At 41.9% G+C, this 16742-nt stretch overlaps 1 protein-coding gene across 9 annotated transcripts in view; it reads left to right on the forward strand.

The window, feature by feature from the left end:
* Window positions 1–16742, forward strand: part of DPF3 (double PHD fingers 3) — a 191807-nt gene that overhangs the window by 83399 nt on the left and 91666 nt on the right. For all 9 annotated transcript variants that reach the window (XM_040700566.2, XM_025150554.3, NM_204639.3 and 6 more), the window contains 2 exons: window positions 6850–7010; window positions 12123–12230. In XM_040700566.2, coding sequence (XP_040556500.1) covers window positions 6986–7010; window positions 12123–12230 — 133 coding nt within the window. In that variant the 5' untranslated portion in view covers window positions 6850–6985. The remainder of the gene's footprint in view (window positions 1–6849; window positions 7011–12122; window positions 12231–16742) is intronic.

Consider the following 16742-nt stretch of genomic DNA (forward strand, 5'->3'; position numbering starts at 1 on the left):
GTTAGAGGATGCTGTACAGTGACAGTGTCGACTGACCACTATGAAAAAATGGAATCCACACATTCCTGTACTTTCTGCTTTGCTCTTGGAGTTTGTGGTAGGATTTTGAACAATCTTCTATGCTTCACCTAACATCATTCAAGTCATTCTGTTCCTCTGTTGGATCTCGTTATCCTACCTCTCTGAAACTGCAAAGGGTGTATGATTGTAGTGTTTAGGTGCTGCCTATATACTAGAAAATTCAGAATACACCCAGAAGTTGGGCCAGCCAGTGCTGTTTAATATTTAATAATGGTCTGATACCTTGTATATGCGATATTTTCTCTTCTCTCTTTGGGTGGCTGTGTTACCATCTTGCAATGTAATGCGAGCATGAGCAGAGAGCGAAATTCTTTCTTCTGGGAAGGTGCTCCAGGCTGTGAGCTTGTGCTGTCTGAAGGCACTGCAGGAGACTGGTGGATGCTGTGTTCTGCCAAGCACGGAATTCCAGTTGTATATGCTGTCCCAGCTCTAGAAAGAAGAAACAACTTTTCAAATGGCTTGAGTTTAGCCCACTGCACCCTTTGCAAAAACAAACAGACAAAAAAAAAAAAAAAAACCATCAGTGCTTGAATGCATCAGGAAAATGGATGAGCGCAGGCTGGGGAGTACTGATATTTTAGGCTTGCTTCGTGATGAGGTAGGCACCATGCTTTTGCAACTAGCTGTCTCTGTGGCTCATCTGGTTTAAGGCAGAAAATCCTAGTAGCCCAGCCTGGATGTGGAAACGTGAGCATAACCAGACCACCACCTGGAAACAGAATTATGCTGACTGGAGAGAGAAAGGAAGAGGCCCTTCTGATGATCGAGTCTATTAGATTGTCCCCATTAGTCTGTCTTTGAATAGTAAGTGTTATTAGCTCAGAGTTTGCAACATTTACCACTTGTAGCCATCCTCGCTGCTCCCTCCTATGACTTCTACCTGTGCCAGTCACAATGCCCTTGCTCTCAATGCTGAGAGGTTTTGGGAGAGTGCTGAGTGAATAAGGGAAAAAGGATACATAAAGCTGTGTGTCATCAACATAATGTGACTTACATTGCTGCCCATATCACTTCATCTTATTCTCCAGAGGTTTTGTGTAGGTATTAAATAGAAGTGTTGGAATAATTCAACCCTGTGGCATCCTTCGTCTCAAGGCTTATGGAGAGCAGCAGTGTCCTGACAGCAGCCTTGTGGGATCTGCTGGAAGGGTTGTGTACAGCCAGCTCGGTGCAGGCCTCAGCAGCACTTGCCAGGACATATGGTTGGTCAGTGGTACCTCACAGTCTGCTGTGTCAGTGGCAGCTGATAGATTGGGTACTGTCTACGTGACTCCCTTGTCCCTGCTTATCTTTGTGAGGAGGCCTAGGTCTGCACTTGTGCTTTGTTTCCAGGCTAATTAATGAATATCTCTGGAAGGAGAGTCTGGGTTATCCTCTGACTCAGCCTTACATCGCTTGTTTCCCACCATGCTTCCCAGATCTTGCCCAATTTTAAACTGCGTGACTGTGTTCCTGAAGAACAATTTCTGATTTAAAATGTCTTTTACAGTTTTACTCGCAATATTAAATGATTTTAAATGTAAGACCAGAGGCTAAAAGTATGGTAAATGAAAACTCCATGGTCTTGAGTTGAGCGAGTTCCATGTTTTTGATCAGCTGAAGACACAATAAATTTCAGAAGGAAAAGTCTGCTGCTTTCTGTTCTGTGATAAGTCATTTCTTTTGTGATATCAGCTTTTTACTTGCCCAGTTGTGCAGGAAGCATGGTTTTGGAGAGAAAGTAACAGAAAGGAGCCTGACCTCCGGAACTGGAGGCAGTCTGGATTTACACTCTTTTTTTTTAGTTGGAAATGTAAGACCTACACCTAAGGAGGACTGGTTCTTTGGTATGTGAGTTTTCCCGTGGTAGTGGCCTAATGGTTGAGCTTGGTTGGGTTACATGTCTTTACTGAGTCCTCTCCTTTTCTAGATCCTAATCTAAAGTGCAATAGGCAGTGAAGGAAGGGTGCACTAGATTTTGCCTATTTCGCAGCTTTTTAAAGAGGTGTGATGCACTCAAATAGCCTGGGCTTTGCAGACTAGGTTGGAAAGAGATGATGGAGAGCTGCTTTGCTACTTTTAGGGCTGTGGTAGGCAGAAGGAACTCTGAGAGAAACTGTTGTCTCAAAGTGTAGCTCTTGGTCCATATTATTAATGTATGGGCGTATAGACCAGGCCAGTACTTGTTGGTTATGGCTTAAGGCATGCCTAGGCAGAAGGATGTCACTAGGTACTGTATGAAAAGAAGCAGTAAGTCAGAGTTTCCTCAGAAATCCTATAGTCTAGGCAGAGACAAAGGTTGAGAGAAAAAGATTCTTCACTGACTTTGTCATAAGGTGGCCTGATTCCTTGTTAGAAAACCTCTGTTTCTTAACATTTAAAAGGACAGCGACCTAATGAAAATCTCAGGGGCTGCTCCTCCATTCCATTATATCTCTTTTGCTGGAGACTGCCTGCTAAGCTACGCAGGTCTGCACCAGCCTCACATCCCTGTGCCAGCACCCAAATGTTGCTGGTGCTTCAAGTGTCTTTGAGTGTTTGCTTCACTCCCACTGCACTTCTATGCTCCAAGCCAGCTGTTTAGTTCTGGTACCACCCTTTTCCACCAAAATAGAGTCCCTATCTCCTACTGGAGAAAGACTCCTCTTGAAAATGGGTTGCTTATATGCAGTTTTGCGAAAGATTTTAACAGCACAGACTGTTCTTTTCCAACCGGGACAGCTTTATTAGTCAGTGAAAACAGGGTTATTTCAGTGTCCCGGGACTGGAATATAAATGCAAAACTTGCATCTGTCCCAGCAGTGTCACCCATCCCATTTGTCCATTCCGGGTTTCACTTGGCAGAAACCTGCAGGGTTTCACTTGTGTTCTTTTTGCAGTGCGCTGAAAACTTCATTCTGTATTTCCAATTATGCTATATTCAGTGTGATTTGCATCCTTTGACCAGTGGTTATTTATGTCTGCTCCTTGATTTTCTCCCAGCATTGTTCAAATCTATGTGTATGATGATGATTTTGTATTGTGGATATAAATCTAGACAAGTCGGTGTGACCTGTCTCTCCCATGTCCAAAGGGAAGAACTGACCCTTGCAGTCAGTCACAGCACAGCACTGAGTCATGCATACTTTTCATAAAAATAATGCAGAAATTCCCCATAGTTTTTACAGATATTTTTTCAGAGATGAAGTGTAAGTCTTCCTTGGCAACACGACTTGGGAAAACTAAGAAGATTGTAACACCAGCTCATTAATCTTTCTGACATATGAAACACTTTTCACTATTAATGTCTGTTTACTTTTTTCTCTTCATGTGTTTCACTCAAACTCAACCAATCTGTTTGGATTCCACTTGAACTCCTGTGCTCACCAGTCTTAGTCCTGCCCTTGACTGTTCTCTAGTTCCACTGTAAATCGTCTGGGAGAGAGCTGAGTCTTATCCTACCTCTGTGACTCTACAGTGACCGGTGCAATAGGACCTTTCCTTTTCTGCCCCATTCCTAATAACACTTTCTACTTTTCCTGCATAACATAGTATATACTCTGAATATGTAACGCCGTGTTGAAAACAAAGGAAAAAAAATAATCAAAAGTTCCTTCAAAATGTGAACCAAAGTTTAAAATGAGTGAGATTCACTGTAGTGAAGACTAATGATGGAAAAAAAAACCAAAACAACCAAATATCCAGAAGAAGTTGCAGGGAGGCTGTTTTCCACAAGGAAATGACTGTCACAGGGAAATACTGTTTCCTTACTTTCCAGTATTTGATTGTTTGTTCTTTTTATTTTAATTCTATAAAGAATTAAATTCAAGACAAACCCTCAAGGGTGCAGTACTTGAGTACTGGCTTTCCCAGTGAGTAGTTAGGGGGTGAGTTCTTGATTGTGCTTACTGTAGTGGAGACAAGGCAAGCTTTCCTGAAGTACAGTGGTGACTAAATGCTTCTCCTAGATCGTTATCTTTCTCTAAGGCAAAAGGTGTGTATTTGTAATCCTTAAAATTAATGTGATGAAACAGTTAGGAGTACATAATTGTGTAAAGAATGAATTTGACACATTAACTTGGCAGCTTCTCTGGTCATTAAATGCATTGGGATCTCAAAACCCCTTTTCTCCCACTTAAAAAATCTGAAGTGTAATCCTACACCCTACTTGATGGTGTCACTGAAAGCCAAATATTTATCACTCAAAGATTTATAGTTACTTTCAGTCTTAGAAGATGGAAACTGCGGTCATCTCTGGCCAGGTGTTGTATCTGGGTTGCTGAGATGTATTGTTTTTGTTAATAAGTGTGCTTTGTGAGGTGTATATTCTAATGAATGGAGTAATTTTTAGTATAAAGAAACCTGTGCAGCAGTGACAGTTTGTTGTCATGCAGCTGCACTCTTCCTTTCTCCTTGGAGTCTGTGAGCATCCCTAGTTTAATGTAAGAGAATCTGACTTAGCTTTGTGGAAGGTGAAGCATTTGTGGGAAGAGCTGTTAATCTTTGATCAGCTGGAGTCTCCTTGTTACTGATTTTGATTACAGAAGTGTACAACTTTAATTACAGCTTTTAATAAGCTTTCATTTCTTCCTAGTCATATTCCTTGTATAGGGAGTGCAGCTTATCTTTTCTTCTTTCCTCTGTCCCCCTTCCATTCTCTGCTGTCTTTAATGGAAAAATGGGGTTTAGGTCATTGTGGGTGATTATGCGTCCAGAGGCATCCCTCTGCACTGCCCATTCCCACAGCTCAGTCCTTTTGTGCAGCTCAGAGCCCTCTTTTCCAGCCCCTCTACACCAGTTGCTACCTGGGACTGGTGGCCACTGGTCAGGGGCAGGGCTGCAAGATGCTACATTCAAACAGACACGTGCTGTGTGGAACAGCTTAACAGCCTTTGGAAAATCTATGTAGCCAAAAGGTGCACTGGCTCCTCTTGCTTGTTGGGGATTCTTGCTTGTTGTCCTATTCTCTCCCTTCTGGATGTTCTGAAATGCGGCAGCTGAAATCATTGCATCATGGATGGACATGGCAGAGATCAGCAAGATGGGCTCCATGCATGTCCATGGTGTTCGTTCCACATCTAGAGTCTTGGCATGCAGATCTGCCTGCGTTCGTTAGAGAAGTGACCTGGTGGAAGCTTCGTGGAGGACTTTTGGACTTGTAATTGTGAATAACTGAGATATGGCTTAAAACACAAGAAAATGCTCTTTGTCCCCACAAATCATATTTTGGCTTTAGAACTCATTGCCCCACCATGGTTTAGGTGTGAAAAATAAAGGTGGGTTGAAGTCAGTTGAATACATTCACAGAAGAAAGATTCATCAAATCTTTTAACATTATCCACGACTGGGTAACCTGAGACTTGAGAACTGGTTATCAGAAATGAGAAGGAGGACCCAGAGATGCCTGCCTCTGTTCTTTCATTCTTCAGTAAGTCTCTGATGTCAACCCTTGTCAACGAGAAGATACTACACCGGTACAGCTCATGGGGTAAGAGTATTGCTCCCATGAAAGTCACGAGGTGAAAGTGACAAGTGACATTAAAAATGTGTATCAGACTGTCAGACGCAGCAAAATAGTGATTTGCCCCAATTTGGCATTTAGAGGTGTCTAAAAGAAGTATACTTTTAAAATGTCAATTGCCTCTATGGAAGAGGGTAGTGGATAAACAACTAACAGAACAGTAAAGGGAGCCTCTTTTATCTTTGTGCGTGCATCCCTCCAGCTCCCTTGCTGTGTGTGTTCTACTCTTTTTGCACACTAATGAATATTGGAGTCAGAGCAAGTTAAGCTATATCTTCTTCTGCTCTTATTTTCTAATGAACTTACCCCTGATGGGTAGCTTTCCTAGCTATTCATGTCACGACTGAATTTCACCTTGACAGTAGATCAAGAATGAGGTTCAGCAGCGTGGCCCACCTACTTTGCAATGCTCCAGCATGACAGCTGCTTTGTGTCCTTAGGGTAGCTCTGCTTTGATGCTTTTCCCTGTTTAGAACAATTTGGAAGGAGGATTTTGGTAATCTCCAGCAGGCAGAGTTTCAAACCTTTCTCAAGGGAATATGAAGATTCTACAGAATTTTTGAACCAATATTTATGAAACAAGTGACATTGTCTTTAGCACAGTTCTTCCCACTGGGCTCCAGAACAAAGGATTTGCCATGCTGGATTTTACCAGCTGCTATTGTAGCCTGCTGCTGTTGATGCCTTAAACCCGACTGTGGAAAATTCTGGAATGGTAGAGAGAAAACATCTAATGTAAGCATTGCAGACGTGGCTCTAGCTGTTAATGGGTGTGTTTTCATGCCTCTGAAACACACAATATGAGGACTTTGTCTTTTGCTCTTCCAGATTCTTTGAACTAAGAAATGCTGGATTGAAGTTCTTCTAAACCTGTCTGGCTTTTTGGTTGCTCACAATGCTGCGGGAGTTGCTATAGCACAGAATTGACATGCCTGGTGTGCTGACTTGGCTGGATGAACTACAGGAGAAGAGAGACAATAGAATGAGGTCACTGCTGTGTACATGGTGCCTGGCCCTGGGTCGGGGGCCAGTGTGGTTGCACCATTTGCTCATTCAGTAGCTATGCCTGCTGAAAAGATCTGTGTCTGGTTTCTAAGAGTATCATGCTTTAATGACAGTTTCTGCATGATCTGCTCTGGTAGTGTATGGTGTCAGTCAGCTTTTCACGTGTTCAGGGGAAGTTTTTCTGGTTGTCCATTTGAATAAACCAACCACATGCCCCCTTTTTCCTAGTCTTGTTTAAGGGGAAGAGCAACCTTTTCTAACCTCCACCCTGTCTCTTTTGGCAGACTTGGGGACCAGTTCTACAAAGAAGCAATCGAACACTGTCGCAGCTACAACTCTCGGCTGTGTGCTGAACGGAGCGTTCGCCTTCCCTTCCTGGACTCACAGACTGGGGTTGCTCAGAATAATTGCTACATCTGGATGGAGAAGCGGCATAGGGGACCAGGTTGGTAGCATTGTGTCTGCATGTGTGCGCGCATGTCTGGAGGTCTGGCCACTGAGCCCTCATGGGATTTAATTAATAGGAACTCAAACCTGCTACAGGCCACACAGAAGAGAAGCTGCCTAAACCTCTGTGCCTGCAGGGGATTTCCTTTGGTAACTGCAGAGAGCTGATCCTAATTATTCTCTCTCTACCCGAAGAAGTGCCTGACATGGTAGTTTCTAAGACTGTATCATTGTAGCTCTTCTAATGCTATTGATCCCAGTCTGTAGAAGGCACAATGCCCTGCTCTCTAAGCGGGATTGAAATTATGTTCAGGGTGGAGAAGCAAAGGCGGAAGTCTCGGGTGAATGTTGAAAATAAGGGGCTGTATTAGGAAGTACATACAGTGGAGGTGAAATACAGGAGAGTTGAGCTACCGGGATGAACGTTGTTCTGATGATTAGAGATGTAGGTATAACTTCTAGTTCTGTTTTGCACAAGTTTGGATATCAGCTCAGGAGCCTCAGTTTCCTCAGCTGCAGAAAAAAATTGATATACATCCTCAAAGACCTTTGGCTAAGTTCTCTTCCAAAGGGGGAAAGACCGCCATTATTTTAGTAGGCTTTGGTCAGTCTTTCCTTTGTTAGAGTAAAACCATCTGAAATCCTTGTTGCAAAAGCAGAGGACGATCACCAGTTCAAAGGCTTGATGTTACTTAAACAGAACTCCTCCTGAAATTCAGTGAAAGTTTTGCTAGAGTATGGCTCAATATCTGATCCACAGTTAGCACAGGCATGGACTTCTGACAATACAGAAGTGGATTTGTGTTTGTTTTTTTTATTATTATTTTTCCCTCAGTGCATACTGGAGAATCCAGGCAGGAAGGGGTCAAGTGTGCACAGACACTGACCATGTGCACATACCCTGTCAATTCCTGTGAACCATACTGAAAAAAGAAAAGAAAAAAAAAAATCCAGACCTGGAACTGTAGGTGCAGGCTGCTGTTACCTCCTCCACTGGCTAGCTTGCAGCAGCTGTAGCAAAAGGAACACAAAGGATATTTGCCTCCCCTCTTGTGAGCAGACTAGGAAAGCAATTGATGCCTCTGAAGGGTGATTATCTGAAATGATTCCTAGGATAAGAAGGGACATATCTTTACGCTGCTCCTATTCTTAAAATACTCAAAGTAGGTGTAGTATGGTCTTGCAGTACCACCAGAAAACTCCGTAGTAAAATGCAGCCACTTCTGTTGCAGGAGACGGCAGGTGTTTTACCAACATTAAATATATCCTAAGAATATTTCAGCTGCCAAAACTACTCCAGTACTCTGTAACTGCTAAATGTGGTTTATGACTTCATTTAAAATTTTTTTTTTTAAATATAAAACCTCCTAATTCCTAAGAGATTATGCTTTTGCAAAAATAGCTTTCCTTTTTTTTTTTTCTTTTTTCTTTTTGGCTAATCAGTTTGGCTTTACAATTTCTGTTCTTGTAACGTCAGATTACGAGCAAGGTGCTGCTTTTTAATCCTTGTGAACTCAGTAATAAACATGTATATATCCACTATATACTCAAATGATGTTTTGGCAAGAGCACTTACTACAAAGATAAGCAAACATAGTCTTGTGTGGGCCTCATTGGTGTCTCTGCACTTAAAGAGGAGATCATCCTAGAAGAGTTACCGCATCACACCAGGAGCCAAGAGTTCTGTCCTTAGCTTTCTGGATGACCTTTGGCAAATTCACTGTGCAAATCTTTTTTGCTCACTTCTGATTCTGAACTTTCCTGTGTCTTCTCCTGCAAAAGAATCAGTGGCTCCAGTGGGAACTAAAGGTGGAAGACTCATAGGGAGTCTTAAGTGAATCAGGCTTTCTGCATTTGTTTCAGCCACCAAATCTGATGCCTTTGTTATTTTAAATTAGAATAATCAGTGCAGAATGAAGCCGCCCTCCTCCCCCATATTTGCTCTGCTCTTTCTTGATTTTTATTAGCCCATTTACTGCTCCCTTGGGTCTCTTTGCATCATCTATTTCTTGTTGTATCGTTATGGTGGGTCAAAGCATCCTTGTTTAGTTTTAGTGTCCCTGTTTTCAGGCTATACACGTTGTACTTATGCTCATACTGAACATCTCCAAAAATTCTTTGCCAGCCACCTTAGTATCCATCTTGTGTGCTATGTTCATTGCCATTTACTATCTGTGACCTGAAAAACTGTAGAAAGACAAATGGCAAAGCTCCAGAAACTATTTTCTTTTACAGAGAGTTTGAAAGACAGAGGAGAGTTGGGATCTCAGTGTATTAACCTCGTTTCTCACCGTCCTCTTTGTTAAGGGAGTCAGAAAACTGCATTTCATAATAAACAGTTCAGGGTTAATTTCACACAATACTGCACATAACTCCCTCCCTCTTCTCTCCTCCTCCCCCAGCCTTTCACAGGAGCTTTGAGTTATGGCTCTCCTACACTAATGAGATAAACAACATAACTCACTGCAGGTTCTGCTATTTCCTCTATAAGCAAATGGTTGGAACCTTCTCTGGTTGCCCTATAAGGCCCCAGAGGGAGAGACAGCTCAGCTAGGACTGAAGACAAGACAGTAAGACATGCATAAGTGTTATTTCTATATGCCCTGCAAGATCAGTTGTGCAGGGGCTAGATTCTGTTCAGAACAGAACCTTTTTATTATTGCTTCTCCTCTATGTAAACAGACGATGGTCTGTGCTTCATCTGAGGCAGTATGGAGACAGATAGGTGTCTAGGCAGAGGACTGAAGATGGTGTCTGATGAGTTTGAATCAAGATAAAGTTTGATATCTGTCTTAGTTCACCGGATGGCTGTGCATTAATGAGCAAGGATATTGCAAATAGGAATAGAGACCTGAACATCTCCAGAGATGCTCTGCCAGCCTTCTTGGTATCTGTCTTGCGTGCTGGATTCACTCTCATCTAGTATTCCTGACCTGAAATACTGTCTAAAGGCAAACGGGGAAAAAAAAGCTCCACAACCTTGGGCGTTGATGTTGGAGGACCTTATGAGCATATCTGCCACCTGGAGTGGGCTGCATTTCCCCTAGGAAGGAGACTTCTTCACTTTCATCTATTCAAGGATACCTGCTCTGTTTCTCATCGACCTTTCAACATTTGCAGTTGGCATTCACTGTCTTGGCTGAATCCAGAATTGCCAATTCATATGTGAGTTCAGAATAATTGAACCCATGTTGACGGATATTACCCCAAAACTGCAGTGAATCCTTGCTTTTCTCTGTCTGGGACAAATTGTTCAAAGTTGCAGTACCCACTTTATTCAAATGATTCCTCTCTAGAGGTCTGTGCAATGGAAGGCTGATTCTCTGTCCTATTTCTTTAGTCTAACAACCCCACTTTTCAATACTGTGAGCAAATTTTTTATCAGAACCTACTGTGAAAGGGTGAGGCATCTTGCCTCCACCTCTTTAATGACTCACATCAGAGCAGGCACAATGCACACCCCCATAATAGCAATTGTTTGCAGTGGTTAATGTTTGCAAAGTGCCATGAAGAAGTGTGTCAAGCACTGGAGAAGTACTGGTTATTCACTTTTTATTCTCAAACCAATCACATGTGCTGCTCACCAGGATGCATCCTTCTTGTGTTGGATATAATGCCTAGGAATCTGTGCAGCAACAAAAGAGGGTGTGCAAAGCCCTAGGCCTGCCCTGTGACCTGGGGCAGCCAGGACCTCTGCGAACATTCCATCATTTGGCCATACCCAGGCAGTAGATGCTCCGATTATGCACCGGTGCCAGGGAGCAGGTGGAAATCATTGAAGTCTGAACTGGCATTCCCAACAGCTCAACTATTTCAAGCCAAGAGCTTGCAGAATGTGATTAGCCCATTCCCTTGAGGTGAAAAGGTGAATAAATTTGGTGTGTTTGTGTCTCTTATTTTTTTTTTCCTAGCAACAGAATATTGTCCTTTTTTTTTTTCCTTTTTTCTTTTGGTATCTGCATCTGGCTCAATGAATCAATTTTGTTCCTGAGCTGATATGCAATCTGGGCTGTTTCAGAGGGAATGGCAGAGAGCAAGCATCTCAGCCATCCTGCTGTTCTTGAGCTGTTTTGCTTTACTCATGCTGCCTTAATGATGTCCAGCTGTTTATTCATGGTACTATTTCAGATATGGTAACGTTACTGCTGTCCTCTCTCTTATGTGGTCTTATTTGTTTTCTGAGGGCAGTGGGTTTGGAACTTCAGTTGTGCTCCGTAGCCCCTTCAAGACTAACAGCAGAAGGCTAAAAGCAGAAGTGGCAGACAGAGAGGTCAGGGGAAGCAGGGGCGAGAACAACATTCTTCCAGCATTTCTGGATCTTGTTGGGTATCAAGAGTAACTGGGGCAGTAACTTGGCAGTGTGCTTCTGTGTTCTTAGTAGCAACGCATTCACAGGGCCCTGCTGTGTCCTGAATATAAGAGAACAAAGCGTAGCTTGAGCATTGACTAAGGGATGCCTATCATGAGAGCCAGGGCAGCTCAGATGCCAGCAACGCCAAATGTGAATCAATGGAGCATGCAGTAATATAAACATTACTGCCGTATTTCTTCCCTCATTCAGGATGTGGGTATGAGGAAGGTAATGACCACAATAAAGGATCTGTTTTTAAACAGAAGTCCAGAATTTAAATGAAAATATAGAGTCCCAATAGATAGACCTCATGGATTTTTTGTTTGCTTCCATTCAGAAGACGTGTTTTCTGAGCTGGTCTGCATACCAAGGCCTTATGATTTGTGTGTCAGAACTTCATCTCTTCTCTCCCAAGGTGCTTTCTTTGCCCGTGGAGGAGACGTTGCCCTGTGACCCAAGAGAGGCTGAAATTCTATTTACCCTGAAGGAATCACAAATTATTTATGTGCAGCTCTGGTTTCAGTATGCTGAGTGAAGTGTATGAGTGAGACCTAGATCCTCTCTAGGCCTGATCCCCAGAGGTGCCAAGGAGCCTCCGGAGTGCTGGATGCCTTGAGTGCATAGTTCTGCCTCACAATTTGCAGGATTGAATCCTCTGACAAGAGATGCTGAAAGGACAAGGGAAAAGATGCTAGAGACAGTGCTTTGTGGTTTACAGACTGAAACGTGATTGCTTTATTTCTTGCCTTTAATTTTCAGGCCTGGCCCCAGGTCAGCTGTACACATACCCAGCACGTTGCTGGCGCAAAAAGAGGCGTTTGCATCCTCCCGAGGATTCCAGGCTGAAGCTGCTGGAAATTAAACCTGGTACGTATTTGTTTGCCTCTCTCTCTCTCTCTCTCTCTCTCTCTCTCTCTCCTGTGCTGCATAGCAGCTGGCATACACACAAACCTGGCATTTAGACCTTGGACTCCATCTTTGTCTCTCTTCATCCATTTCTCTTTGCATTTACTGCACCTTAACTCAGTTTGCTGTAACAGTAACCGCTAAACTCGGTACTTAAGTCATGCCTTGCAGAAATATGCACAGCTTGTGTTGAAGGAAATGAGAGCTAAATTTCCCCTCCATAGGAGTGACTCCTGGGCATCCACAAGTAAATGTATAGGGATGTGAAGGATCAATTTTTTGCTAATTCCTGCCTCAATGTGTTATTAATACATAACCTCCCTCTGGCATCTGCCAACTAGTCTTTGTGGAGACCACTGTGTATGAAGAACGTTACACTGAAAAGATTTATCATAAAGGGGCCAGGGCTGTGACCTGAAATCTATTTCCTGAAACAGAAAATAAAAATTAGCAAAGATTAAGTGGCAAAAATTATGCTACACTTGTATATGTGTGTATACCTACATGTGTACCTTAGTCTGTTCTTCTTTCTTTGTTATTGTCCTTGGTACTCTTCCCACACAATTAAGCTGTGTGAAGTGATGAATCAGGATGCTGAGCGAGTAACTGTAAAGCAGATGTGGAGGAGCTGCAGCTGTCAGGAAGAGAGTAGTGTTGTGCATTCTTCCCTGCAGTTAGTAATAAAGGTTTGCTGTCTTTGGGTCAGCTGTTATGAGAAAGAGGGAGTGCACAGCTGTATGTGATTTTTAAGAGGTGAGACACTGCCAGTTTAAAAATTATGGAAGGAATCTCTAAAATGTAAATTAAGAATATTTAAAAATAAACCTGTTTGACGGAAAAAGGTGTCTGGGAACTGAGCTATACACAGCAATACTGATAACTTTGCTTTTGTGCAGTGATGGATGAAAAGGGAGAAAGAAGCAGTAAATGGAAAAGTTGTAAACCCAATAAAATCAGAGGCAAAATTCTTGTTGACATTGGTGGAAACAGACGTTTGAAGGCTCCCTACCTTCAAGCTGGCAGATGTGAGCAGGAAGTTGGACAAAAGGAAGAAATGTCTGTAACTGCTCTGTTGGGGTGCAGACCAAGGATGAAAGCTCAGCCAGTAGATAGAACCAGACCTCATAGCAAAGCCCGCCAAAAAGAACTACTGAAATCAAGTCAGGTTACTCAGATTTCAGTGAAACTGAAGTTGAGGAAGAGGATGATGTTGGCTCATAGAAATCTCTACCTCACTCTTTTTCGATGTTGCGAACACCGTTGTGCCTTGGTAATTTAGTAAGGCAAAGCAGTAGTGTGGCGTTAGATGCTTCTTTGTTTGCATTATGCTTCTGTGCTGTACTCACTGAATGCCAAATTAGTGCATCCTACTTGCCACAGGGCATGAAAGGCAATTACCACGAAGTTATCAGATAAAGAGACCTCAGCATGTCTGTTTCTGTGTTGTTTTCCCTGCTATAAACATCTCTTCTGCATCTCAGGAGCACTACTGTTGTTGCATTGCCAGTGGCAGCCAAGTAAGGCAAGTTATATTGCTCTGCCATTTAAATCTATTTTCCAACCAATTTCTATCTAGTGATTAACTTTCTTTATCAGTTACACCATGAAATAATTTCAATCCATCTGTGCATATCTGGAATAGTCTCCCTAGCCAAAATAGAGTCTTTCCTTTCTTGAATTTGAAAGTATATGACTTACAGAAAACACTGGAATTCCATTTAAAGGTAACTTTTGACAATCTTAGAAAAGAAGGTTGTTTAGTTTATTTGCAACATGAATTGTAGAAATGCTGTACATTTCTGAAGGGGATCACTGAGATAAAGTCCAGCACTGAACCTAGGAATCTACCTCCTGCTGACCTCTTTATTCCTCAGTTAAACATTTGGTGACTATGTGGGGCACAGATATGGTGATTTATAATCCCTTAGAAACACAGAGATGACATAGGACATATACATTTGGAAGAAATCTAAATATTTCAGTTTCGCTGAAATATGAAATATCACAGTATTTCAGTCTTGGACATCCTCATCTTGACTTCAAGCTGTTCTCAGTATAGGTCACTGTTTGCCTTGCTTGTGCTGGGTTAATGTGAAGTAGCTGATTTTTAGGGTAGGAGACTGTTGGGTTGGTTATATGTTATATAATATATGCAAGCAATGCAATTCTACAACATCAGATTAGGGCTAAGCCTTATTTTTATTAAGTTTTACTTTTGCAAAACGTTTTTACATTTAAAATTTATTTTTCAGAAGTACTTTTACTAAAAGTGCCACTGCAAAGTTACAGAAGAGAATCTTAGCTTTAAAAGTTTCTCATCCAACTGTCAGAGGAAACAAAAGAGGATCTGAATGCTTACTTGGGCTTTTGGAGTGGTTCATTACAGAGATAAGTTGTATCCAGAAGTTCAAGAGTTCTAGATAATTTGGGAGATACAAAGACCTAGAAGTTTTGTTTTGGTGAGTCATAGCTTGTCAGCAGCTGGTCAATAGATAGACTGAAGTATTGTCTTGCTAGTAACTTAAGAATATAATAAATCATGTAGTACTAATTCAGCATTTATAGTTGCAGTGCACCTCTGCAGTATTGGTACCTTGCGGCTATGGTAGTTCACAGCTCAGTGAGTAAGAATTTCGTATTTGGGATTACCAAAATTTAATGAAGAAAATGTTGCAGTGTTTTCTGTTTCCAGTAGATTGTATTCCAACATGGTATTCTGTTTTGTTTTCTTTTTTGTAAAATGCAGATGCACCATAATATTTTTCTTGGGGTCAGCTCCTGCTTTCTTCCTAATAGAATGTGGTGCTTTTACTGTCTTTATTTGTTGCTCTTATTTGTGAAGTGTTCCATTTTAGGAATAGTTACAGCTAAAGTTGTGTAGATCAGAACACTGGAATAGAGGTTGCTGATGCAGCCTTTAGATGTCCATTTTCCTCTGCCACTGTACTCTGTTAAGTGCATAGATTACCCTAGTAAACTAGCACTTAACACTCTAAGCATCCTCCATCCTTCTCCAATAGCATATCCAATAGATATGTGGTAGATGTGAGGTATTGCCAAAGCTTACTTATGATAACTGCCTGAATGACAATACAGTCAATATTATTATCAGACCTTTATGAATAACTCTTAAGTATTCCTGACATTTAATTTCACATGAACTAGTCTTTGTATTTCAGTAGCAGATTTGTATCATTGGAACCAAGCGTTATGCCTCAAGAGCAACCAAGTTTTCATCATTGTAGTGGATGTGAGGTGTTACAGAGTGCTAAAGTTATTAGGTGTTGATATGTTCATGATATTCACGAAACTGGGTCTCTGCCTCATTCTGTTCAACCAAGTATGGGCAAGCCTAGCTGCCTGCAAAACTGGACAGTTGTATTTGCATGGCATTGGAATGATGAGAGGACTGGAAGCAGGTTGTGCTCCCACACACACTCCTTATCTGGCTGTTCTCCTGCCCAGTAAGAGAGTAAGAGCAGAGCAGAGATCCTCTGTATGGTTGGTGTGTGCGTGTGGGAATGGGAGAGAGAGAGAAAGAGAGTTGGACTGAGCTGCATAACCTGTTATCTTCCAGGAAAGAAAGGAGAATTTCCAACTCTTCTACCATGAGCTTGAATTGCAAGTGCCATAAAGGCAAGCAGTAGAGTTCTGGCCTTCAGTAATATCAGAGCAGCTGGAAAGATGAGGTTTTGAAATAGAAGAAAGGTTATGCCCTGATTACACCCAAGTACCTTTGAAATCTTAATTGCTCCCTGCCCAACGTGCTTAGTGGTTTTGTGGTGTTGGGTGATAGCATGATTCTGTGTTGGGTCAGGTATCAACATTGTGAAACTGGTATTACCTACAGTAAACCCTGCTGACAGTTGGGTATTACACAAGATTTGCAGCTATGTAAATGAGAACAGACAGGATGCCTATGGCTGCAAACTCTGGAATTTAAATTGGTAGTGTCCCACTTCAGTTTTACAAGATGGCTAAATATAGATATGTATGTACATGCACGCACATAGAACTTTTTAAGTGTTTCACATGCTATACAAGTGTAGAGAATATGGCTGGAAAGTTCCTGTCTCAGTTTATTTCTGCCCTTTGATTTTGAACCCCGAAAGGCGACAGAGAGGTCTTAGAGCTGGCAGCCTTCCCATCCATTTGGTGGCTGTGGAGCACAATTTGTGTATGCTGCTGCTTTGGTGAGACTGAGCTGTGTTAGGGTTCATCCTCTTACTTACCTCTGGGTAGTGTACTGTTCAGCTGAACTGCAGAAATAGCCTTTTTTTTTTTTTTTTCCTGTTAACAACTCTGAAGTAGTAAAAATAAGCAAAAATATTTTTCTTTTGCTATGGTGGACCATGTTCAAAGCAAGTATCGAGACCAGATTTTCAGATGGCCCTTAAACAATGCCTGATCTGTTGTAGTCTGACATATGGGAAACACCTCTGTGATTGTGAACAAATGAATGGATTCCTTACA

The sequence above is a fragment of the Gallus gallus genome, chromosome 5, assembly GCF_016699485.2.
Source record: "Gallus gallus isolate bGalGal1 chromosome 5, bGalGal1.mat.broiler.GRCg7b, whole genome shotgun sequence".
NCBI lineage: Eukaryota > Metazoa > Chordata > Aves > Galliformes > Phasianidae > Gallus > Gallus gallus.